The sequence below is a fragment of the Boleophthalmus pectinirostris genome, unplaced genomic scaffold, assembly GCF_026225935.1.
Source record: "Boleophthalmus pectinirostris isolate CB_2022bp ecotype Guang Dong unplaced genomic scaffold, ASM2622593v1 HiC_scaffold_17, whole genome shotgun sequence".
Classification (NCBI taxonomy): domain Eukaryota; kingdom Metazoa; phylum Chordata; class Actinopteri; order Gobiiformes; family Gobiidae; genus Boleophthalmus; species Boleophthalmus pectinirostris.
In genome coordinates, this window is record NW_026571115.1 from 34,722,218 (window position 1) to 34,747,508 (window position 25,291).

At 40.0% G+C, this 25,291-nt stretch overlaps 1 protein-coding gene across 1 annotated transcript in view; it reads left to right on the forward strand.

The window, feature by feature from the left end:
• LOC110169127 (endoplasmic reticulum membrane sensor NFE2L1-like) overlaps nucleotides 1-25,291 on the forward strand; it is a 47,748-nt gene that overhangs the window by 2,381 nt on the left and 20,076 nt on the right. The window contains exons 2-4 of the mRNA XM_055152427.1: nucleotides 2,874-3,199; nucleotides 6,372-6,399; nucleotides 7,382-7,675. Of these exons, the coding sequence (XP_055008402.1) occupies nucleotides 2,946-3,199; nucleotides 6,372-6,399; nucleotides 7,382-7,675 (576 nt within the window). The 5' untranslated portion in view covers nucleotides 2,874-2,945. The remainder of the gene's footprint in view (nucleotides 1-2,873; nucleotides 3,200-6,371; nucleotides 6,400-7,381; nucleotides 7,676-25,291) is intronic.

Consider the following 25,291-nt stretch of genomic DNA (forward strand, 5'->3'; position numbering starts at 1 on the left):
TCCTTCCAGTAAACCAGGAGTGTCAAACTCAAATTCACAGGGGCCAAAATTAAAAACTGGGATTAAGTCGTGGGTCAAACTAAATATTTACTGCATGTTTTCTCTTTTTTCGAGATATGTAATGTTAAACTTTTTCTTATTAAAATAAATGTTTAATAATAGTTTTGCTTAAACATTGAATCCAGAACAAGCAGAATATAAAATAATAACAACATTTTAAATAAATAATGTCTCTATAGTCGATCTGTAGCCGGTGAGGAGCTTTAATACAGATTTGATATGATCTTGCGGGTCTAATATTTTAATATCGCGGGCCAAATTTGGCCCCGGGCCTGAGTTTGACATATCTGCAGTGAACAATAGGAGTGTAACGATATCGAAGTCTCACGATACGATATCGTCACAGTATGAACCTCACGATACGATATTTATTGCGATATCGTGGGAAAGCTCACGATTAGGAATGGAACAATATTCAAAACTTTTTTTCACGATATTTTTCACAAAATACATTTCACGGTACGATATTTATCGCAATATTTCGTGGCGACTAAACAGCTAAAATTGTAAATGATACTTTTTCCTCTTTAAAACGCCTTGACAAGACTTAATCCAAAGAACTAAGACTTAAAAGTGTTAGAACTGTTATTTCTTCTTTTGTCTGCACTGAAATGGAGCAAAGGATCATGGTCTATGTAGTTTTTTTTTTAACTATCTAAGCAAAGAGACTTGTAATTCAATATATTGTGACGGTCCACGATATTATTGTGAGAACTTTGACGATACGATATCACAACATTTCAATTTTTGTTTTGTTTACATCCCTACTAAATAAACGAAATAATTTAGTAAAATACACCAAAAAAATACTCTTGGTGATATATCGATACAGCAGCCCACGAATATCGATACTGTATCATGACATTAAACGATACGATATATGGATATTTTGATATTTTTTGCAGACCCCTAATATGTAGTATGTGTATGATTATAGTTTTTTTGTTATTGTAAATGTAGGATTAAAATAAGACACGCTTCTTCTTACTTTTTTTTAAATTTTGTTTGTTTATTTCTCTGTTAAATCTGAATATTCTCAGAGTTTGGAGACTGTATGTTGTCCCTTTAAACTCTTAACGCTAAACAAAAACAAAACGATCAATCAGTCACAAGCTGTACAAGGAAGTCGTTAAAATCACTAAACCGGGACAAGCCCAAAACCAAAGTCCTTCATCTGGTTTCTGTCTGACTGTGCTGCTTATTCATTCCCCCGGGTTGCGCGGTGTTGCAGAGGCGGCCGATCGGGCAGTGGGCGGGGCTTTGGGACGGGGGTGGGCGGGGCTTTGGGACGGGAGGGGTCAGGGGGGTTCCCGGGCTCGCGGCGGTCGGAGGAGTTACATCATGTGGCAGTTATGATTCAGAGGGAGTTGAACAGCGGCAGAGGCAGGTGACAGACGCCCTTAGAGATAAATACAGAACACACACACACAGAACAGAACAGGCCTTCTAGAAAGTTCTCTGCTACACCCCAAGGCCGACTTTTGTCACAGAGAGTTTGGAAGATTATATTTCTGCCTGCCTCGTCGAATAGAATAAAAGACTTCTATTATCTATTTATTTATTTTTGCACAAATGTAACTAGGGCTGAAATCACGATTAGTCAAACGATTATTTTTTACTTACACGATGCATTTATTCAGCATTTCTCTCTAAAAAAAAACACTTTGTTATTGATAATTTACACAAAACATTCAAACTTCAACTTGAATTATATGAGTTTGGAGATCGTTTGACACACAAATTGAAATCTTAATTATAATTCAGTTAATTGCACAGCTTTATATAAAACAATAAACAATAAATATAGCCGCAAGCGGCGATGATCGGCCCTCACATTTGCCCCCACACTAACCCTAATAACCCTGAGCTTAAACCTAACCCTGAGTTTTTTTATTGAGATCATGTCACAAAAGTGGGTACCAAATTTTCTATATCTATGACAAATAAAACCTTATTTTTCATACAAATTTTCTAGGGGGCGCTATTGCACCCATTTTTTTGTTTTTTACATCAGTCTGTTCAGGGTCGAGGTGTGAACCCACGATTAAAACTTGAGTGAAATCAGCCAGAGTTTGTGTGATTTGTCAATTTTACCAATGGAATAACATAGGGAGTTTATGTCATCGCTATGGCGACGCCATAAAAAAAATATGGCAACGCCATAAAAAAAATATGGCATGGGTGTCATTGACTTTTGGATCAGGATGCCAAAACTTAATTTTGTGCAAAATTTCAGACATTTTTGAAAAACTTTTTTTTTTTTTCTCCCATATTAAATTTAGTTTCAATCTATAGGGGGCGTTAATGTGCCAAATTAATAATTTTCACATTAAGTAGCTTCAGGACAGAGAGTTTAACAACTTTCAAATTTCATTGAAATCGGAGTTCATTTGAGTAAATGGGAGCAATTCGTAAATATCCAGAAATCTCCAAAATTGTGTGCAGTATTTGTTGCTTCACTGCTCAGAGACTGTAAGACGTGTGTAAAAAAAATCGGATAACTTTTGATGTTCCACCTCTTGAGATAATGTGGACCAAATCTGAGTAAGCACACGAGATAAAAAAGTAGGTGCTGGAAGAGACAAAAAAAACAGAAGAGCGAAATATTAAAGCCTTAAGAATAAACGCACCAAGAATCTCAGACTTCCGGTCATTGTGCAGTGCAAACTGGGAAGGATTTTCCGAAAAAGTGAGCATCAAAACTTTTGCAAGTTGAGACTTGCAAAACACTTGGTCCCATCTCTGTGGATTAGTTTATGAAGAAACACAACAGATGAAAATGTCCCTGGTGTAATTTGTTGATTTCTGTGCAGGTGTAAAGAGAAAACCTTACATCCTTCGTATCAGTCGAGCAGATCCGTGTTTTTGCTCCGGTCGAGAGGAGCATGCAGTCGCAGAAGAAGCACCTGCTGGAGGGTCTGATCCAGGCGGCGCTCCTGCTCAGCCTGTGCGGGGTGAGGGTGGACGTGGGGCTGGACCCGGGGCCCCTGCCTTGGTCCGAGAGCCTGATCCTGGGGCCCACGTCCGCCCTGACGCCCACGCACCTGCACAACCTGAGGAACGCGCTGGAGGGAGGCGCCGAGCTGCACCCCAAACACCCGGACCTGGACGCCTTCTTCACCTCCAGGCGTCTGCTGGGCTTCGTGCGCGCTCGCTGGACCGGCTGCAGGTGAGGAGGGGGCGGGGCTACAAACAAATCTGTGTATTATCCGTTCAATCGTTTTTTAAAATAAAACCAAAAATAAGAAAACGAAAAAAACAACAACAATTTTCTTCATTATTTGTCTCCAAAACCAAAATGAAAAAACAGATAATGATTTGTTTTTTCCAGTTTTTGATTTTGTGTTTAAATGAAAAATGGAAAAAAAAAAACCTGATAATGACAGTTTCCGACACTCCTGGGTTAGTCCTGGTTTAGACCTGGTTTAGACCTGGTTTAGACCTGGTTTAGTCCTGGTTTAGACCTGGTTTAGAACTGAGACCAGAATCGGACCAGGACCAGGACCAGACCAGAGCTAAGACCAGGACTGAGACTGGTTTAGTCCTGGTTTAGTCCTGGTTTAGTCCTGGTTTAGACCTGGTTTAGTCCTGGTTTAGGACTGAGACCTGAACCGGACCAGGACTGAGACCAGAACCAGACTGGAACTGAGACCAGGACTGTGATGACTGGTTTAGACCTGGTTTAGGACTGAGACCAGGACCAGGACTGAGACCGGGACCAGGACCAGGACCAGACCGGGATTAAGACCAGGACTATGACCGGTTAAAAAAATTTTAATCTATTTATTTGTCAATTTTAGTGCATTTGTCTTGTAAAAATATTGTGTTTTTATTATTATTTTAGCCGAGCATGATGGATTATATTTAACTAATTATTTATGGAACAAAACATTCCGCACTGGAGCTTTGTAACACTTTATTTTGTAATTATGTTTTTATACGTGTTTATTGTAGATAATCTGGATAAATGTGAAATGTGGGACCAGAATCGCAAATCTGCAAAACAAATTTACCTACGGGTACGAATAAAACGACCGAACCAAACCCTGTAGGGCTGGTATCATTAAGAAGTTGCCGATACGATACATACCTCGATACACAGGCCACGATACGATACATACCTCGATACGCAGGCCACGATACGATACATATACCATACGATACATACATACAGGCCACGATACGATACATACCTCGATACATACCTCGATACGATACGATACATACGATACGCACCACGATACGATACATACGATACGATACGATACATACGATACTACATACGATACCATACGATACGATACGATACGATACGAGTACTACAATAAAAAATAATAGGCTAAATCGTGGCTGTGATACTAAAAGTCTTTGTTAAACCACTTCATATGAAACTCAAACATTTTTATCCACAAAACGGTGTCAAAATGTCAAATGTGTCGCATAAATGAGTTTCCTTTCACTCCACAAGCAACAAAACTGTAGCTGTAACGAAATAATTAAGTAAAACACACGTAAAAATACTCTTGGTGAAATATCGATACGGCAGCCCACGATATCGATACCGTATCGTCACATTAAACGATACGATATATCGATATTCTGATATTTTTGCACACCCCTAAAACCCTTCATGTTAAATGTAAAACAGTATTTTTATTCATCACAGAAAAAAATGTGAAATTTAGCCTGATATTTCAATAAACCCGTAGTAACGTAATAAAAACATCGCCAGGATTGAGAAAACATGTTCTGTAAAACCTTCAGCGTTTTCATCACACATATAAAAATTAATATCATCAGCGGTCGGTTAAAGCCTCAGCTCCTGCAAGAACAGCTGCAAACAGAACCGCCGACTCATACAGAGAAGAGTTGAATGTGTGCGACAGCTGGAGGCTGGGGTGAGGTCTGGACCGCGGACTGTAAACGGTCTCAAGTCTGAACATACCAGACGTTTATTCATTTGTGCACAGGCCCGAGCTCCTGCATAAAACTGGACAGGACAGAAAGTCTCGTATGGTTCCTCCGCGTTATTGTGAGAATAAAAAACGTCCAAACTTGTTGAAAGTCGAAATCTGCCCGCCTGAGGCCTCCGCTCCCCGCCCGGTGAACTCAAAAGAAACCAACGCTGGGTACAAAAACTAGAACTGTAACTAGATATAATCAGTGTTGGGGAGTAACAGATTACAATATGTACTGGAGTTATGTAATCAGAGTACAAATGATGAGTAACTGTATTCAGTTACAGTTACTGTTTCAGTGAGTGGTAATTGGATTACAGTTACTTTGTTGGAATAAATGGATTACACAGCGGGATTTTCCTGTTTTCACATTTTGGGCTATATCCTTTTTTTTTTTTTTTTGGTAATTCCACTCATTGCCGGAAACTAAACCAGGTCTAAACCAGGTCTAAAACCAGGTCGAAACCAGATCTAAACCAGGTCTAAACCAGGACTAAAACCAGGTCTAATCTAGATCTAAACCAGGTCTAAAACCAGGTCTAAACCAAGACTTAACCAGGTCTAAAACCAGATCTAAACTAGATCTAAACTAGGTTTAAACCAGGTCTAAAACCAGGTCGAAACCAGATCTAAACTAGATCTAAACTAGGTTTAAACCAGGTCTAAAACCAGGTCGAAACCAGATCTAAACTAGATCTAAAGTAGGTCTAAACTAGGTCTAAACTAGATCTAAACCAGGACTAAAACCAGGTCTAATCTAGATCTAAACCAGGTCTAAAACCAGATCTAAACCAGGTCGAAACCAGGACTAAAACCAGGTCTAAACCAGGTCTAAAACCAGGTCGAAACCAGGTCTAAAACCAGGTCTAAAACCGGGTCTAAGACCAGGTCTAAACTCGGACTAAACTCGGACTAAACTCGGACTAAACTCGGACTACACCAGGACTAAAACCAGGTCTAAACCAGGTCTAAACCAGGTCTAAACCAGGTCTAAAACAGGATTTAACAGGACTGCATGGACCGCGTCTCCTCGTCTAAATGTCACTACAACGTTTTTAGAAGACGCTTCCTCTACACAGACACAACTTAACACATCAAAATAACGAGAAGACGCTCCTCCCTGTTCACCGCGTGCGCCCACATTTTTACTGTGACGTAAATCCAACCTTTGTCTGCTCCCGAAACAGCCCGAGTTTGTGTTTCGGAACCCGGATTTGACTTTCTCGAGGTGGAGGTCGGTTTTCTTCGAGTCCCGAGCTCAAACGAATGCAGCGTTACAGTGAACTCGATGGTCTCAGATTTATAAAAAGTGCTTCTAAACTCATGGCGGTGAATAATTAGGACGCAGAACGCCTTCGTGCGCTCGCTGGACCGGCTGCAGGTGAGGAGGGGGCGGGGCTACAAACAAATCTGTGTGTCGTTCGTTCAATCGTTTTTCTAAATAAAACCAAAAATAAGAAAACGAAAAAAAAAACTACAATTTTCTTCATTATTTGACTCCAAAACCAAAATGAAAAAACAGATAACGATTTGATTTTTTTCGTTTTTCATTTTGTGTTTAAATGAAAAATGGAAAAAAACTGACAATGACAGTTTCCGACACTCCTGGGTTAGTCCTGGTTTAGTCCTGGTTTAGACCTGGTTTAGTCCTGGTTTAGACCTGGTTTAGACCTGGTTTTAGTCCTGGTTTAAGTCCTGGTTTAGTCCTGGTTTAGACCTGGTTTAGTCCTGGTTTAGTCCTGGTTTAGACCAGGTTTAGTCCTGGTTTAGTCCTGGTTTAGACCTGGTTTAGACCTGGTTTAGTCCTGGTTTAGACCTGGTTTAGAACTGAGACCGGAATCGGACCAGGACCAGGATTGAGACCGGGACCAGACCAGGATCAAACCAGAGCTAAAACCAGGACTGAGACCGGTTTAGACCTGGTTTAGACCTGGTTTAGGACTGAGACTGGAACCGGACCAGGACTGAGACCGGGACCAGACTAGGACTGAGACCAGGACTGCAACTGGTTTAGACCTGGTTTAGGACTGAGACCGGAACCGGACTGGAACTGAGACCAGGACTGTGACTGATTTAGACCTGATTTAGGACTGAGACCGGCACCGGGACCAGGACTGAGACCGGCACCGGGACCAGGACTGAGACCGGCACCGGGACCAGGGACTGAGACCGGCACCGGGACCAGGACCAGGACAGGACTGAGACTCTGAATGCATAAAGTAAGTGAGGAATGACTTTGGACGACTGCAGACGGTTTAAACCGAGCTGGTTCTGGTTTTTGACGTGTTTAAGAAAGTAAAAATCAGGTACAGCGGCCGTAATTCGTTTTTTTAATCATGTATAAATGTTTGTTCGTGTGCCAGGTTCCTCAGGCGGAGCTGGAGACGTGGCTGGTTCAACAGGACCCCGCTCCTCTACCCGTGAGACTGCACCACACTGCCCCCAACAGGCTCATCCTGCCAGAGCAGACCCGAGACCAGGACTGGGCCGAGACCGGAGACGAGCCCCGAGACCAGGACTGGGCCGAGTCCGGAGACGAGCCCCGAGACCAGGACTGGGCCGAGTCCGGAGACGAGCCCCGAGACCAGGACTGGGCCGAGTCCGGAGACGAGCCCCGAGAGCAGCAGTGGGACGAGCCCGAGGACTTCCACACACAGGTACAACTCTCTTCAGAACAGAGCCGTAAAACGTGTTTGGTCTTCACTTTCCTCTGAAAATAGATCAAGAACATGAAGCACAGAGATCAGTTGGACTTTAGTCGTTCGGTGGATTAATCGATCTACGGTAGAGCTGCTCGATTATGAAAAAAATCACGGTTAATTTGGTCAATATTGAAATCACGATTATTCAAACTATTATTTTTTACTTACACGATGCATTTATTCACCATTTCTCTCTCAAAAAAAAAACTTTATTATTATAATTTATGCTAAACTTTCAACTTTCAAATTGAAAATAAATTCAGGCTACAAAAATGTACCTTTTTAACACAGTTTTGCGATGTATAAATCATAAAATGAATAAATTATACATGAAATAAAGCACAGAAAAGCATAAATGTATCCAAAATAAACTACATATCCAGCTGTTCTACAATCTCTATATTTGCAAAAAATAATAATAATAATAATATACTTATTTATTAGTGGTGGGTGTACACAAATATCGCGGTTTGGTACGTACCTCGGTTTTGAGGTCACGGTTTGGTTCATTTTTGGATCAGTTTGGGAACAAAATACAAAACCATTTGCTTGTTGTTTATTAGTGTTTTTATTAAACCAACAGGTTGTTTTAACTTTATACAAATGAGAAAATTAAATAAATGCAAAGTGCTGCTTGGTAATACTAATAAGTTAAATTAAATATTCTCAAATACGCAACAAATGTATGAAATATTATACAAATTTTATTCCTTGTAAACAGTCATCAAAACTTTTCATAAAGTGAAGTGCAGCACTAACAGTTCCAGCATGAACTTTTACTCAATCTTCATATTTTTGGCCAGAAAAAACAACTTTTTTCTGGGGGGGCGAGTGTGAGGACCGCGGGGCGACGATTGTAGTTTTATGAGGATTCACGTGGTTTGGAGGGACGTGGTCAAGGCGGGGGGGCAATAGTTGTCAAGACGGCCGCCCTAACTATAAAGCGCTGCGGGAAACACTTTCGCCCCGATCACAGACGAGTTCCATCGTGAATATTAACGAGTCGAGCCTCTGTGGAGCTGCACGTGTAGTGGTGGAATGTAAACACACAAACTCACACTGAACTGAACGTCCTGTACCAAATACATGTAACATTACACACCTATAATTTATATTTTAAAAAATCCCCAAATAAACATTGCTAAGCTTTAATCATTTCAACTCAATTAAATGAGTTTGGAGAAATCGAAATCGCAATCAAATTTCAATAAATTGCACGGCCTTAGTCTATGGCAGGAGAGTCAAACTCATTTTGGTCCTGGGGCCGTATCCAACCGACTTTGATCCCAAAGGGGCCGGATCAGAAAACTCATGTCATATAAACCCCAAAAATAACAATAAGTTCAAATATTTGTGCAGAGAAACACAAATCTATTACAGAAATCTTTTTTAATTGATGAACTCTTTCTTTTACAAAATATTATGAACAACCTGAAACTTTAAAAAAATTGAATTTCAGCACAATGTTTTAACATGAACTTTTATGTAAATAGGAATAAGTCCATTTTTGTTGTAAAATCCTGCACTCGGCTCCACTTTTTCTCATGTTGGACATTTTTCTGATGAGGGTGTCACGGTCAACAGTCAAAACGATCGTCCTTTAAGAGCGTTTGGAAAGAGACAAGTCTTCATTTGTGCTGCTCTGGTGGGAGGGGCCACGTACAGAGACGCTGATATGCTAAGCACCACAGAAAATTAACAATATTTTAATAGAAAATATAATTTCAAATATTTTAGTAGAAAATCAGCCGAGGGCCAGATTAAAGGTCTTGGAGGGCCGCATCTGGCCCCTGGGCCGCATGTTTGACACCTGTGGTCTATGGTCTTGATTTTTTTGACTCAGGTTTGACTTTATTACGTGAAAAAAGCAGTAACCGTTTATATTTAGGCACACAGTACATTCTTGACATTTTAGATCAGACTCGTGCTGCGTTCAGACACCGACATCTAAACGAACGACCTGCTGGACTCTTTCATGTGACGACACAAACATGAACGTTCACGACATTATCTCTTTTGTTGTTCGGCGAGAATCACCGCCGCATCATCCCCCATCATCGCTCACTACTAAATGACTTCACGTTTGCAGCTACTATTATTAGCCTTATTTCCCCTGCCTCTGTCCTCACCTCAGACGCTGCTGTACGAAACATGAGTCAGAGTTTGTCGGGCGTCGAAAATAATCCCCAGACTAGAGATTGTGACACTGTAGACCTGTTCATACACACTCTCAGAAGTTGCTTAACAAATTAAATTGAAATCAGTTGTTTCTTTATAAAAAAAATAAAAAAATAAATAAATATAAAACATTAAAATCTAAAATGCACAACTGATATTTTGATACATTTAAAGGAACAAAACACCACAACCTGATTTTTACCGTCTTAAAAACATGAAAAACTAGTTCATTGTGACCAAACCAGACCAGACAGTTTTGCAGACAAGATAAAACTAACAATAACTAGCATTCTAACTGTGCACGCCCTGATTATCGGACATTAAAACACTTAATAATTAGATTCAGACATTACACAGGAGACTTATTTTGACCTCAAGAGCTGCTCGAACAATTTATCTGTACTGGAGCAAGACACATTTGGCTCAAAAACACAAGAATAAAAAACTCTAAAAGTATTGCCAACATTTGCCACATTTACATTCTGAATAAAAATAATTTAATTCTGAATAAAAATGAATTCTGCTTTTAAAAAACCATGTCAACACGCAATTCGTAATGAAAATGATTATTCGGAATTAAACTTAATTCCAACGTAAGTGGATGGTTTATTCAAATTTTAAAGCCAAATGAATTTATTCCTCGATCATGTAAACCAGACATGTCAAACTCAGGCCCAGGGGCCAAATTTGGCCCTTGATATAATTATATTTGGCCCGTGAGATTATATCAAATTGTTATTATTTTATATTATGTTTGTTCTAGATTAAATGTTTAAGCAAAACTATTAATAAAACATTTATTATAATCAGAAAAGGTTTAACATTTCATATCTCAAAAGAAGAGAAAACACGCAGATGTCGTTGAAATTTTTCAATAAATATTTAGTTTGGCCCAGTTTTTTATTTTGGCCCTCTGTGAATTGGAGTTTGACACTCCTGAGTAAACGTTTATTCTTCTTCAAAATAATTGCGGTCATTCAGTGCCTGCTCGTTGGGTCGCCTTTCTGACGCAATCCGGACGACGTCTCTTTGGATTTGTGAGCAGGATGCAGGAGTGGGCTGAGGTAGAGCAGCCTCACACTCAGTTTGTCTTCTTCCTCCCTTCTCCTCGTCAGCTGAATTACCAAATTATCTTAATTATCATCGGCATGACTGCGGAAAAAGTTTGGATCGTGTTTGTGTCTGTGGCGTAACGACAAACGGAGATGATGAAAAAGCCGGTAGCAGCTGAAGTGTTTGTGTTTTCTTCCGGTCGACGTAAATACGTTCGTGTCCCTGTCCAATCAGAAGCCTTCCACACCCCCACCTGGAATTAAATAAAGACGATTTAACATATTTTCCATGTAAACCTCAATTCAGAATTATTATTTCCATGTAAACTCGAAGGAGAATATTTTAATTCCGAACTATTTAATTCAGAACCATCATGTAAACGTGGCCATTTTGTATTTTAGCAGCGGATAAAGCTCTTGTTTCCACGTTACGGCATTAAACATTTCTATATTTTAGGTTTTTAATTACAGGTGCTTTTATTGTGAAGGAACAAAACAACAACAAAAAACACAAAAAGTTGACCTGGTTTGTGCTCGTCTCCATGGAAATTCAAAACAATAACACTTCCATGGAGACAAAAAAAACTGTCCGAAAGCGTGAGACCTTCCGCCACAAAAAAGTTTCCACAGTGCAGCTTTTTTAATATTCGACTGAGAATATCCCGTTCTCCCGTCGGAATATGAATCTTCTAGCAGTTTCGGACACAACAGTGGAGCTGTCCCGTTGACTTATTTCGAGGGCGAGCGGCAGAGCTGAGTCACGGTGCCACGGGTAAAAAAAGCGAGAAAGAAGCGTCGAACCGGCTCACAAACGAACGCTCCTCCTCCTCTCAAACACACACGCCCAGACATCTCCTGGAGACCGACAACAAAACAAAGATTTACAGACGGACAGAGAGAGGGAGCGAGAGGGAAAGAGGGAAAGAGGGAGGGAAAGAGGGAAAGAGGGAGGGCAGGTTCAGAGTCCTGCTCGTTCAACGGAAAGTCCAACAAGGAAAGAACAGAGCACAAACAGACTATAAACTGTAAGCAGTAGACAGGGTTTGGGAGTAACAGATTACATGTACCGGAGTTACATAATCAGAGTACAAATTATAAATGTAACTGTATTCAGTTACAGTTACTGTTTCCGTGAGTGGGAATTGGATTACAGTTACTTTGTTGAAATACATTTTATGGCGTTATTTTCCTGTTTTTACATTTCAGACTATATCCTTTTTTTTTTTTTTTTCTCGGTAATTCCACTCATTGCCGGACACTAAACCAGGTCTAAACCAGGACTAAACCAGGACTACACCTGGACTAAACCAGGACTAAAACCAGGACTAAACCAGGACTATAACCAGGACTAAACCAGGACTAAACCAGGACTAAACCAGGACTAAACCAGGACTAAACCAGGACTAAACCAGGACTAAACCAGGAGGACTATAACCAGGACTAAAACCAGGACTAAACCAGGACTACTAAACCAGGACTAAACCAGGACTAAACCAGGACTAGGTCTAAAACCAGGACTAAAACCAGGACTAAAACCAGGACTAAACTAAACCAGGACTAAAACCAGGACTAAACCAGGACTAAAACCAGGACTAACTAAAACCAGGACTAAAACCAGGACTAAAACCAGGACTAAAACCAGGACTAAACCAGGACTAAACCAGGACTAAAACCAGGACTAAAACCAGGACTAAAACCAGGACTAAACCAGGACTAAACCAGGACTAAACCAGGACTAAAACCAGGACTAAACCAGACTAAAACCAGGACTAAACCAGGTAAACCAGGACTAAAACCAGGACTAAAACCAGGACTAAAACCAGGACTAAAACCAAACCAGGACTAAAACCAGGACTAAAACCAGGACTAAACCAGGACTAAAAGGACTAGGACTAAACCAGGACTAAAACCAGGACTAAAACCAGGACTAAACCAGGAAAAACCAGGACTAAAACCAGGACTAAACCAGGACTAAAACCAGGACTAAAACCAGGACTAAACCACCAGGTCTAAACCAAGGACTTCTGGACCGTGTCTCAGGTCTAAATCAATAATATTTTTAATTTGATCAATAAAGACTCTTCAGGCTTCCAGGTGAAATTGGCCCAAATTACTCTTTCATCACGGAAAATTAGCTTTTTACTGCTGCTGCTTTTTTTTTTTTTTTTTTTGTTTTTTCTGAAAATCTACCTTGACAAAGCTAAAAATGTAATATTTAGTGTGTGGTTTTAAGGATTTTAGCATGAGTAAAGACTGATGGCTCATTCTAAACAACAACATCCACTAAACTCAGAGTTTCAGCTGCTTCCCTCTGGAACAAATCTTTTTAAAAGGAGCTTCATTCCGGCTGCTTTCGTACTTATGAATAAAAATCTGTATCTAATTGTATCTAATTTATTTATTATTTTAGCCAAACGTGATGGATGAATTTAACTAACTGTTTATGTTACAAACCATTCTGCACTGGAGCTTTTTAACACTTTATTTTGTGATTGTGTTTTTATACGTGTTTTGTGGATGAATGAAATGTGAAATGTGGAACCTGCGTCTCAAATCTGCAAAGCAAATTTACCTACGGTTACAAATAAAGCGACCGAACCTAACCTAACGTGTTAAACATGCACATATATTTCAATTATTCAAACTAACTTCACTTCATCTTGGTGAACTGAGCACCACACCCCTGATTAAAGTCATTTTTAAGGACGTAAGTAAGTAAGAAAAATACGTTAATATGATTATTTCCAAACGTCTGCGCCTTTTGTTTAGAAGAGACGACAACAAAAGCACTGACAGGATTCTGAACGTTAAAAAACTAGAATCTCAAACCATAAGGTGAGTGGAAAAGTGTTAACGTTTCATATTTAGTCATGGAGTCACAGCTCCCTACGTAGAAACGCCTCCTCCTTACGCCAGAAAGTCCTCATCGCTACACATGACTTGTAAACAACTAACTACAGTGTTGGTTAGGCAAGACGGAGAAGTGAGGAGCGGGGAGAAGAGCGGAACGGGCAGCGGGGAGAGGAGCAGGAAAGGGGTGCAGAGATTCAGTGCGAATTAAGCTACTACTACAACACAGCAGCAGCAAGTCTTTTCTTTGCCTTGAAAATTACAGACATAGGATATCGCTTTCGTGTCCTGAAAAACGTTTGTCTCGCTCTTGGAAATATAAGTACGTTTCAGAAATTTGTGGAAGCAGAAGTTTCTCTGTCGGAGTATTTGTGGAATGAGGAATCTTCAAGAATCACCTTAGTTTGGCTTCGCTGCTTTTCCCCTTGTCTTCTTCTTTCATCGACCTCAAAAACGGACTTTCTTTTGCGGCGAACTGCTCCTGGTTTCTTGTCGCCAACAAACTTTTGTGCGAACTGCGCGAGGAAGATATAGGTCAAAAAGCCGCTAAGAACTGTTGCGTGTGGTGGAGTAAACAGCGTCTGTGCGTCTTTGCGTCTGTGGACTGTGTGACAGTCGTACGTAAACCACGTACCGGCGGCGCAGGCAAGTCAGTTACACTAGAAACGTAGGGAGATTGATTGACAGCCTGTCAGCTCACAGATAATGAGGCAGTGTCGTTATCTATTGGCAAATGTTTAGCCCCACCACGTCCAGAGTTGATGAATTTTTATTGTCTTTTTTTGGTCATCATAGTTACAAGGCTACTGCACCTTTATAATCTATCCCTGACAATTTGAAACAAAAAAAAAATCCTCCATACAACATTTAAGGCATTTTAAGTACTCCTTATAGTCCGAAGAATACGGTAATATGATTATTTCCAAACGTCTGCGCCTTTTATTTAGAAGAGACGACAACAAAAGCACTGACAGGATTCTGAACGTTAAAAAACTAGAATCTCAAACCATAAGGTGAGTGGAAAAGTGTTAACGTTTCATATTTAGTCATGGAGTCATGGAAAATTCACTTTGGGTCATGAAGAAGTCATGGAAAAGTTTTGAAATTTTGTCTGAGAAGAAGTGTGAACCTTGGATTCAGCACAATAAAAAAATAATTCAGAAATCCCTCGGCAAGAGATGTAAGGCCACATGGGAACAGAAAAGGAAGTACGGTATTACGATTTAAAGGTTGTATAGAGGATTTTCCAAGGAACGAGAAATCCAGCGACTGTTTGTCCTTTTTCAAATGTTGCGCCTGCGTGAAACCACCCCCCTCCCCCACAGCTCCTACGTAGAAACACCTCCTCCTTACGCCAGAAAGTCCTCATCGCTGCACATGACTTGTAAACAACTAACTACAGTGTTGGTTAGGCAAGACGGAGAAGTGAGGAGCGGGGAGAGGAGCAGTAAGGGGAGCAGAGAAGGTTGCGCGGAGATTCAGTGCGAATGAAGCTACTACTACAACACGCAGCAGCAAGCGGACTCTTTCTTTGCCTTGAAAATTACGTTTTCAGACATAGGATATCGCATTCGTGTCCTGAAAAACGTTTGTCTAGCTCTTGGAAATAAAGTACGTTTTCATAATAAGCAGAAGTTTCCTGTCCAGGAGTAATTTGTGGACCAGTGCTTCAGTCTTTAGACCTGCCTGCGTCTGCTTCAGTCGCACCATCGCTGGAATGAATCTGAAGAATCACCTTAGAATTTGGCTTCGCTGCTTTTCCCCTTGTCTTCTTCTTTCAGCGACCTCAAAAACGGACTTTCTTTTTGCGGCGAACTGCTCCTGGATTCTTGTCGCCATCGCAACAAACTTTGTGCGAACTGCGAGGAAGATATAGGTCAAAAAAAGCCGCTAAGAACTGTTGCGTTGGTGGAGTAAACAGCGTCTGTGCGTCTTGCGTCTGTGGACTGTGTGACAGTCGTACGTAAAACCACGTACCGGCAGCGCGGCAGACAAGTCAGTTACACTAGAAACGTAGGGAGTTTGATTGACAGCCTGTCAGCTCACAGATAACGAGGCAGTGTCGTTATCTATTGGCAAATGTTTAGCCCCACCACGTCCAGAGTTGATGAATTTTTATTGTCTTTTTTTGGTCATCATAATTACAAGGCGACTGCATCTATAATCTATCATTGACAATTTGAAACAAAAAAAAATCCTCCATACAACCTTTAAGGCATTTTAAGTACTCCTTATAGTCCGAAGAATACGGTAATATGATTATTTCCAAACGTCTGCGCCTTTTGTTTAGAAGAGACGACAACAAAAGCACTGACAGGATTCTGAACGTTAAAAAACTAGAATCTCAAACCATAAGGTGAGTGGAAAAGTGTTAACGTTTCATATTTAGTCATGGAGTCATGGAAAATTCACTTTGGGTCATGAAGAAGTCATGGAAAAGTTTTGAAATTTTGTCTGAGAAAAAGTGTGAACCTTGGATTCAGCACAATAAAAAAAAATAATTCAGAAATGTAAGGCCACATGGGAACAGAAAAGGAAGTACGGTGACGATTTAATGCTGATAATCAAATCGTCGCAGTATTGGAATCGATTTTGACTTTTGACTCGATTGGAGTTTGATATTTTATCCTCGTGACGGCACTAAACCCTTATCTTTTGTTGGGCTCCTGAAATCAAAATGAAATATTAATCCGAGCTTAGCCTTTCAACTGTCGACTGCCGCACCTTTATGATGAAACGCGGCGTAATAAAATCATCTCGCTTTTGTTTATTCGCGCTGACGGAGGAGACGCCGAACTCCGTGTCAGCTTTTGTGCTTCATGTTTTACAGACGCGAACCGTAAACCAGGTCAACAACTTTAGACGTTAGACTTGGACAAACTTTATCGATCCGCGAGGGGAATTATTTGGACACGGGAGCTCAAACGTGATTAAAATGTAATGCTGTAATTACTGGGCAAATCCACTTGAAACAAAAAAAACGAGCCCAAAGTTCAGCGTCTTTGCGGTTGAATAACTGTTTCTGAAGCTATTGTGACAAAAATAATTCCACCTTAACTCATTTGCACCAACAAAGACGTGATTGTTGTCGGCTGAAAAGAGCTTTAAGTCGTACGATTAACGTGAGTAAGTTTGTAGAGGCCAAACAAACGATGATAAAGTTCAGCATTTGTGAACCCGCCCGTAGTTAAATGGGTTATAAAAGTCTCTGCCCTCCAGCTGGAATCATAACGTCATCAAATTCGAGAACATGAATGTAAGCGATTAGTGTTTTATGACAAGTGTTAAAGAAGATCTCACTTAAAGAGCCACTAAACGATACTTTTTTTCTACTGATGATCCGTGTAAATGGGTCAAAAACAAAAATGTGTCTCTATCCCTGGCCTTATTTTGGCATTTTAGTGCATAATTGTTTAAAAAAAAATGTATGTTTAGGTCAAAGCCGTGTCTGTAACAGCCTCTTTAGGATCAGTTACGGCCTGGACATCTGAATTTTCGGGTTGAACAAACAGTCGCCAGTGAGTCAGATGCAGGTTATTACGTGACACGAGGAGCCCAGCGTCACGGAAATCCTGGGAAAGTCATGGAAATTGAAAATGTCATTTTCCAGGCTTGGAAAAGTCATGGAATTTTAGTATCTCTTTCACGCAACTACAGCGTCCTGTTACGCTCTCATTAGGCTGTTATGATTATTTCCGAACATATGCGCCTTTTGTTTAAAAATGCACTGACAGTATTTTGAATAGGCGTGTGCAAAAATATCGGAATATCGATATATATCGTATCGTTTAATGTGATGATACAGTATCGATATCGTGGGCTGCTGTATCGATATTTCACCAAGAGTATTTTTTGGTAAATTTTACTAAATTAATTTGTTACAGAGCTACAGTTTTGTTGCTTGTGGAGTGAAAGGAAACTCATTTATGCGACACATTTGACATTTTTACTATTTTGAGGATTAAAATGTTTGTGTTTCATATGAACTTTGCACAAGAAGAAGTAATTTAACAAAGTCTTTTAGTGTCACAGCCACGATTTAGCCTTTATTTTTTATTGAACCGTATCGAATCGATTTGAAATATATCATATCGAATCGAAAGTGCACTGTATCAAGATATGTATCGTATCGTGGCCTGTGTATCGAGATATGTATCGTATCGGTAACTCCTTAATGATACCCAGCTCTAATTTTGAATGTTACGAAACTATAATTCCAAACCATAAAGTGAGTGGAAAGGGTTAAGATTTCATATTTAGTCCTAAAAGTCTGATCAATTAATGGAATTCATGGAAAATTCACTTTAGATCATGAAAAAGTCCAGCCTGATTCATCAGTCGGTTTCACTTCGTAGAAACCGTGTGACCTGGCAGCATTAGGATTCGTTCGCTCGACGGTAGGCAGGTACTTTTTTTAATTTAACTAATGTCTGCTATTTGGTCGTGACGTATGTAATGCGCCGTTAACGGAGCTAACCGGTGTATTAAGCTTTTTCCAAATCCTGTAGGAAGAAGGACAATAACGTCACCAAACATTCTCTTTGTTCCGGCTTTAAATCCTCGATCTCGGGAATCGTCGACAACACAGAATGTCTGACTCTTCGCTGATTGGCTGGTGTTCGAACTCGCACTTCCGGGGTTTTTGCAAACAGTGTAGTGTATTCTGATTCCTGATCTAGTCGCTGGAGAGAAATGAAATTGAGCGGAGGCACTAGGTGGCACCAGCCTGGCTTGAAAAAGTCACGGAAAAGTTTTGAAATTTTGTCAGTGAAAAAGTGGGAATCCTGGAAAATGTCAACACGATTGTAGCTCTAACACAAAATAATTTAGTAAAATAAAAAAATAAAAATACTCTTGGTGATATATCGATACAGGAGCCCAAGATACTGATACTATATCATCAAATTAAACGATATATCAATATTTCGATATATTTGCACACCCCAAGTCCTGATGCAGACTTGGGTATCATTAAGAAGTTGCCGATACGATACATACCTCGATACAGTGCACTTTCGGTTCGATACGATATATTTCAAAACGATTCGATACGGTTCAATAAAAAACAAAAGCTAAATCATGGCTCTGATGCTAAAAGTGTTTGTTAAACCACTTCTGGTGCAAAGTTCATCTGAAAAATGCCCATTTTAATCATCAAAACAGTGAAAATGTCAAATGTGTCGCATTAAAAAAAAGATTCCTTCCTCTGAACAAGCAACAAAACTGTAGCTGTAACAAAATAATTAGTGAAAATATACCCCAAAATACTCCTGGCGATATATATCGATACAGCAGCCCACGATATCGATACTGTATCATCACATTAAACGATACGATATGTCGATATATCAATATTTTTGCACAGCCCTGGTCCTGGTCTAGTTCAAATTAAGTTTCATCTTTAGTAAGGATGTGACGATATCCAAATTTCTCGTTACGATATTTTCACGATATACAACTCACGGTACGATATTTATTGCGATATTTTGTAGAGGAATTGAACAGAATTGCGAATAATGTTACTTTTTCCTCTTTAAATTCCTTGACAAGACTTGTAAAGGAATTTGACTCAGACATAATCCAAAGAATTAAGATTTCAAAGTTATTTTTCATGTCGTCTGCGCTGAAACAGAGCAAAGCATCATGGTCTATGTCACGGGTGTTAAACATACGGCCCGGGGGCTGGATCCGGCCCTCCAAGACCTTTATTCTGGCCCTCGGCTGATTTTCTATTAAAATATTTTAATTATATTTTCTATTAAAATCTTGTTAATTTTCTGTGTGTTTATCTCCAGCGTCTCTGTACGTGGCCCCTCCCACCAGAGCAGCACAAATGAAGACTTGTCTCTTTCCAAACGCTCTTAAAGGACGATCGTTTTGACTGTTGACCGTGACACCCTCATCAGAAAAATGTCCAACATGAGAAAAGTGGCCATACCATCTTGTCAAAGCCTGATCCCGTCAGATCTCAGAAGCTCAGCAGCCTGGGCCTGGGGAGGACTTGGATGGGAGACGCTCGGAATTCCAGGAGCCACAGTGGGTCGTTGTGTGTCCTTAGGCAAGACACTTCACCTACATTGCCTAGTATGAAAATGGTGTGTGTGTGAGTGTTGGTGGTGGTCGAAGGGGCCGATGGTGCAGATTGGCAGCCTCGCTTCCGTCAGTCTGCCCCAGGGCAGCTGTGGCTACAATAGTAGCTTATCACTACTGAGTGTGGAGTGACTGAATAATGAACTGTAAAGTGCTTTGGGCATCTTGAAAGGCGCTATATAAATGCAATCAATCAATCAATCAATCAATCAAAAGTGGAGCCGAGTGCAGGATTTTCCAAGAAAAATTGACTTATTCCTATTTCCATACAAGTTCATGTTAAAATATTGTGTTGAAATTGCATTTTTCTTAAAGTTTCAGGTTGTTCATAATATTATAATATTTTGTAAAAGAAAGAGTTCATCAATTAAAAAAGATTTCTGTAATAGATTTGTGTTTTTCTGCACAAATATTTGAACTTCTTGTTATTTTTGGGGTTTATATGACATGAGTTTTCTGATCCGGCCCCTTTGGGATCAAAGTCGGTTGGATACGACCCCCGAACCAAAATGAGTTTGACACTCCTGGTCTATGAAGTTCTGTATTTTAGCTTTTGCTGCACCGTAACAGTGTTTTGTTTCGATTTATTGTGATGGTCCATGATATTATTGTGAGAGTTTTGACAATATCACAATATTTCAGTTATTGTTATTGTTACATCTCTAATCTTTACTCTCAGTTTAGTCTTAATGTTGGTGTTGTATGTATATATATAAATGCAGCAGTAGTCACCTCCTGTCAGAACATCGTGTCCTCCTCCTCCTGTGTAACCCTCAGGTCACACTGGGCCCTGCAGGGTACAGGTACTTCTGAGGATACACACCGTGTACTAGTACAAGACAGATTTAATGTTCTCCACTCTTACATCAGACACCCTTGAAGTGCCCTGCGAGGGTTTCCGGTGAGGGGCGGGTCACCGTGTTTGTTTTTGCCCCAGTCTAGAATGTTCCACACTGAGGTATTATGAAACTTTTCAACGACAGAAAATACCTTGGCTTGATTTGAACTGATAAAGTTTTCAAATTTGGTTCGAGATTATAACAAATATGTTTTAGAGCTCTCCCGACTAAAGAGACATTATTTATTTAAAATTTTATTGCTATTATTTTATATTTTTGCTTACTCTGGATTCAAATACTATTATTAAACATTTATTTTAATAAGAATATCTCGAAAGAAGAGAAAACACGCAGATGGTGTTGAAATTTGTCAGTAAATATTTAGTTTGGCCCACGACCAGTGTTGGGGAGTAACATGTACCAGAGTTATGTAATCCGAGTACAAATGATGAGTAACTGTATTCAGTTACAGTTACAGTTTCAGGGAGTGGTAATTGGATTACAGTTAGTTTGTTGAAATAAATGGATTACACGGCAGGATTTTCCTGTTTTCACATTTCGGGCTAAATCCATTTTTTTCTTTCTTTTTTTTTTTTTTTTTTTTTTTTTTTTTTTTTGCGGTAATTCCACTCATTGCCTGAAACTAAACCAGGACTAAACCAGGACTAAAACCAGGTCTAAACCAGGACTAAACCAGGACTAAAACCAGGTCTAAAACAAGGTCTAAAACCAGGACTAAACCAGGTCTAAAACCAGGTCTAAACCAGGTCTAAACCAGGACTAAAACCAGGACTAAACCAGGTCTAAAACCAGGTCTAAACCAGGTCTAAACCAGGTCTAAACCAGGTCTAAATCAGGTCTAAACCAGGACTAAACTAGGTCTAAACTAAACCAGGACTAAACTAGGTCTAAACCAAGACTAAACCAGGTCTAAAACCAGGTCTAAAACGGGACTAAAACCAGATCTAAACCAGGTCTAAAACAGGACTAAAACCAGATCTAAACTAGGTCTAAAACAGGATTTAACAGGACTAAATCCTGCTGTGTGGCCGTGTCTCGTCTTCTATCAATAATATTTTTAATTTGGTTCAGTAAAGTTTGGGCTTTTTATTTTCTTTTATCAGACAAACCTTCTTATTACATTACAAACTACATTTTGGTGTGTGTAATCTGTAATCTGTAATCTGTAGGGAAAAACATTTTAAAAGTCACCTTCCCAACACTGCCCACGACTTAGTCCCAGTTTTTAATTTTGGCCTCATTTATTGGTAATCGTTTCTTGCTTTACTGTGCTTGTTTGTAACTTGGCTTAGTAATGACATCTACTTGTCGTGAGAGAATATTTTAACGCCGTCCTGTGGAAAATTGCAGGAAAATTGGACTGAAAACGTTGCCAGACCCGTCAGAAAGTGAAAAGCACCTCCTGATCTGCCTCCGAGTGCTGACGTGATCCTTCTGTACGTACATGTATCCGGACGCGGTGCTACCTCGGGACAGGGTTTTTTTTTTGTTTTTTTTTGAAGCGTCTGAAATCCGTTCGGTGCTTTGGTGTTTTGAAACCCGACCCGGGCCCCGCTGCTTGGCACACGGTCAACTGGAGCTTTCCCAACAACCCTCCTGTTTACCGCCTCTGCTCGTCTCCAAACATGAGGCAACAAACATGTCAACAAAATACTTTCTCTCAGCTGGTCCGGGTCGACCAGCTCCGGTGACCAGGCCCCGTTACTTCACATGGACTCTTATTATGTTAAGATTATCGTAAAAGTCCATGTTATGCAGGACTGTTCTTGGGCTACGATGTTGTTTCTGCTGCAGATGCAACTTTATTTATTATAACTAGAGCTGGGTATCATTTAAGAAGTTGCCGATACGATATATATCTCAATTCACAGGCCATGATACGATGCATATCTTGATACAGTGATCTTTTGATTCGATATATTTCAAATTGATTCGATACGGTTCAGTAAAAATAAAGGCTAAATCATGGCTGTGATATTAAGTCTTTGTTAAATCATTTCTTGTGCAAAGCTAAAATGAAACACAAACATTTTAAACCTCAAAACAGTGAAAATGTCAAATGTGTCGCATAAAATGAGTTTCCTTCCTCTAAACCAAGCATGTCCAAACTATGGCCCGGGGGCCAAACACGGCCCTCAGACAAATTTTTCTTGGCCCTCAGACTTCCAGGTGAATTGGCCCAAATTACCTTGCATCAATTAAAAAATAATTTTTTACTGCAAGTTTTTTTGAAAATCTACCTTGAGAAAGCAAATATTTAATATTTAGTGTTTTGGTTTTAAGGATTTTAGCATGAATAAAGACTGATGGATCATTCTAACGTTTTAAACATGCACATATTTCAATAATTCACTGCACTGAGCTCCAGTCTACAGCCCCTCGATCGGCCCTCGGCTTCATCTGTGTTTAGATTTGTGGCCCTTGATGAAAAAAGTTTGGACACTGCTGTAGCTGTAACAAAATAATTTAGTAAAATATACCAAAAAATACTCCTGGGGACATATCGATACAGCAGCCCACAATATCGATACAATATCATCACATTAAATGATACAATATATCGATTTTTCTGTATTTTTGTACATCCCCTAATTATAACGCACTTTAAAAACAACACAGGTTGACCAAAAGTGCTACAGAACATTCCATATTTTTCGGACTATAAGGCGCAATATCAATCATGTTGAATAGTCTCTCGTCTATTTTCATACATGAGACGCACCGGATTATAAAGCTGAAACAAACGGACAACACTTGAGACTGATCTTTAGTCCAGGCGTCCACGATCCATCGGCAGATCGTGGTGTGATTTGTCCAGCGTCGCCTCCCTGTCTTGGTGAATGTCCCTCGTTTATCACGGGGGTTAAGTTCTAAACATAACTCGAAATAGGTGAAATCCGCAAAGTAGTCACCTTTATATTTTACAATTATTCTATCTGTTTTAAGTGTGTAAAACCCCTCACCACACACTTTATACACTTTTCTCACACAGGACAGTTACAAACCTTTTTACATCCTTCTTAAAACTTATTGCTGCTGTCGTCCTTTTGTTATTTTCCTCTTTATGTAACGAAACGAAGATTCATTTATTCTGTTATGGCCCTTACAGTCATGTAACTTCTACCTTCCTTCAGTGTGTCCAGAAGTTCAACTTTTTCTGCGATGGTTTTCGTCTTCCTCTGTCTTTTGAGTGCGAGCGCAGGAGACTTTGTCGGTGCAGAACGTTTCGTCGACATTGTGGGTTTTGTCGGGGAGAAAACTCGCAAATACACGGCACTTCAGAATCACACTGATGCAGGTCGTGCGGGTTCATCGGGGGCAGCGGGGTTCTCGAGTTCACCTTCTTCTTTGTCTGCTGTTGTTGAAGTGTTCTCTTGACAAGTCTGTCCTTTTTTTAGACCCGTACATGCTTGTGTGAGTGTCGGTGTGTCTGAGTATGTGCACCTGCCTGCCCCACATACACACAGACACACATACACACACACACACACATACACACAGACACACAGACACACAGACACACAGACACACACTGGGCTCTGTCCGTGTTACATATATACGTTGGACGCGGTGACACGGGGGTAAGGGAGCCACAGGTTGACCTCAAGTAACAGTAATGCCGCGTTAAAGCTGCACTGTGTAACTTTTCCGGCGGAGTGTTTGCCTCGTACTTGTCTCCGTGGAGATATCATTGCTCGTCTTCACAGGTAAACCACGGCGACTTTTAACTTTTGCTTTTAACCAGGGACGGGCATTCGATGAAATTTATTATATTAATCGATCGTCGGGAGAATCAACGATCGATTTTCGATTAATCATTAACGTTTTTGTATAATAAGTACGATTACTAATCTGCATAAATAAACTAAACTTTGCAACATATAAACCGTAAACACTCTAGAGCAGGGGTCTCCAACCTGTAGCTCTCCACTCCCTTTCAAGTAGCTCACCAAGGGATTTATGAATTGAATGAATTTATGAAAGTATTATGCTGAATAAGTCAAATTTGATTATTTAAATGGCTATTACTATTGTACATGTATCATTTTGATGCCTAAATTTGTACACTAATAAATGAATAATGATTTATGTTTTATAGGCATCTAACTGTACCTCATTTAAGGCTCGCTGTGGCCCTTATATTTACTCAATTTCTTGTGACCGCTAAAATGAGTAGCTCTCTTGTCATCTCTGTTTTATAAAAGTAGCTCACCGGAGGAAAAAGGTTGGAGACCCTGCTCCAGAGCCACATCAGCCCGTTTGATTTTATAATGTGTTTAATGCAGATCTGCGCAAGTCTCACAGAAACTAAACTTAAAACCACATGGCTCATTTGCATAAACTAAGGCTGCGTTCAGACTGCAGCCTGAAGTGACCCAAATATGATTTTTTGGCTTCTATGTGACCTGAATCTGATCTTTTAATGACAGTCTGAACGACACAGATCTGATTTTTTTCAAATGTGACCCAGGACACTTGGATATGTGCTCCTGAAACTGATACATATCTGATCTTTTGACATGTGACTTCAGTCTGAACGA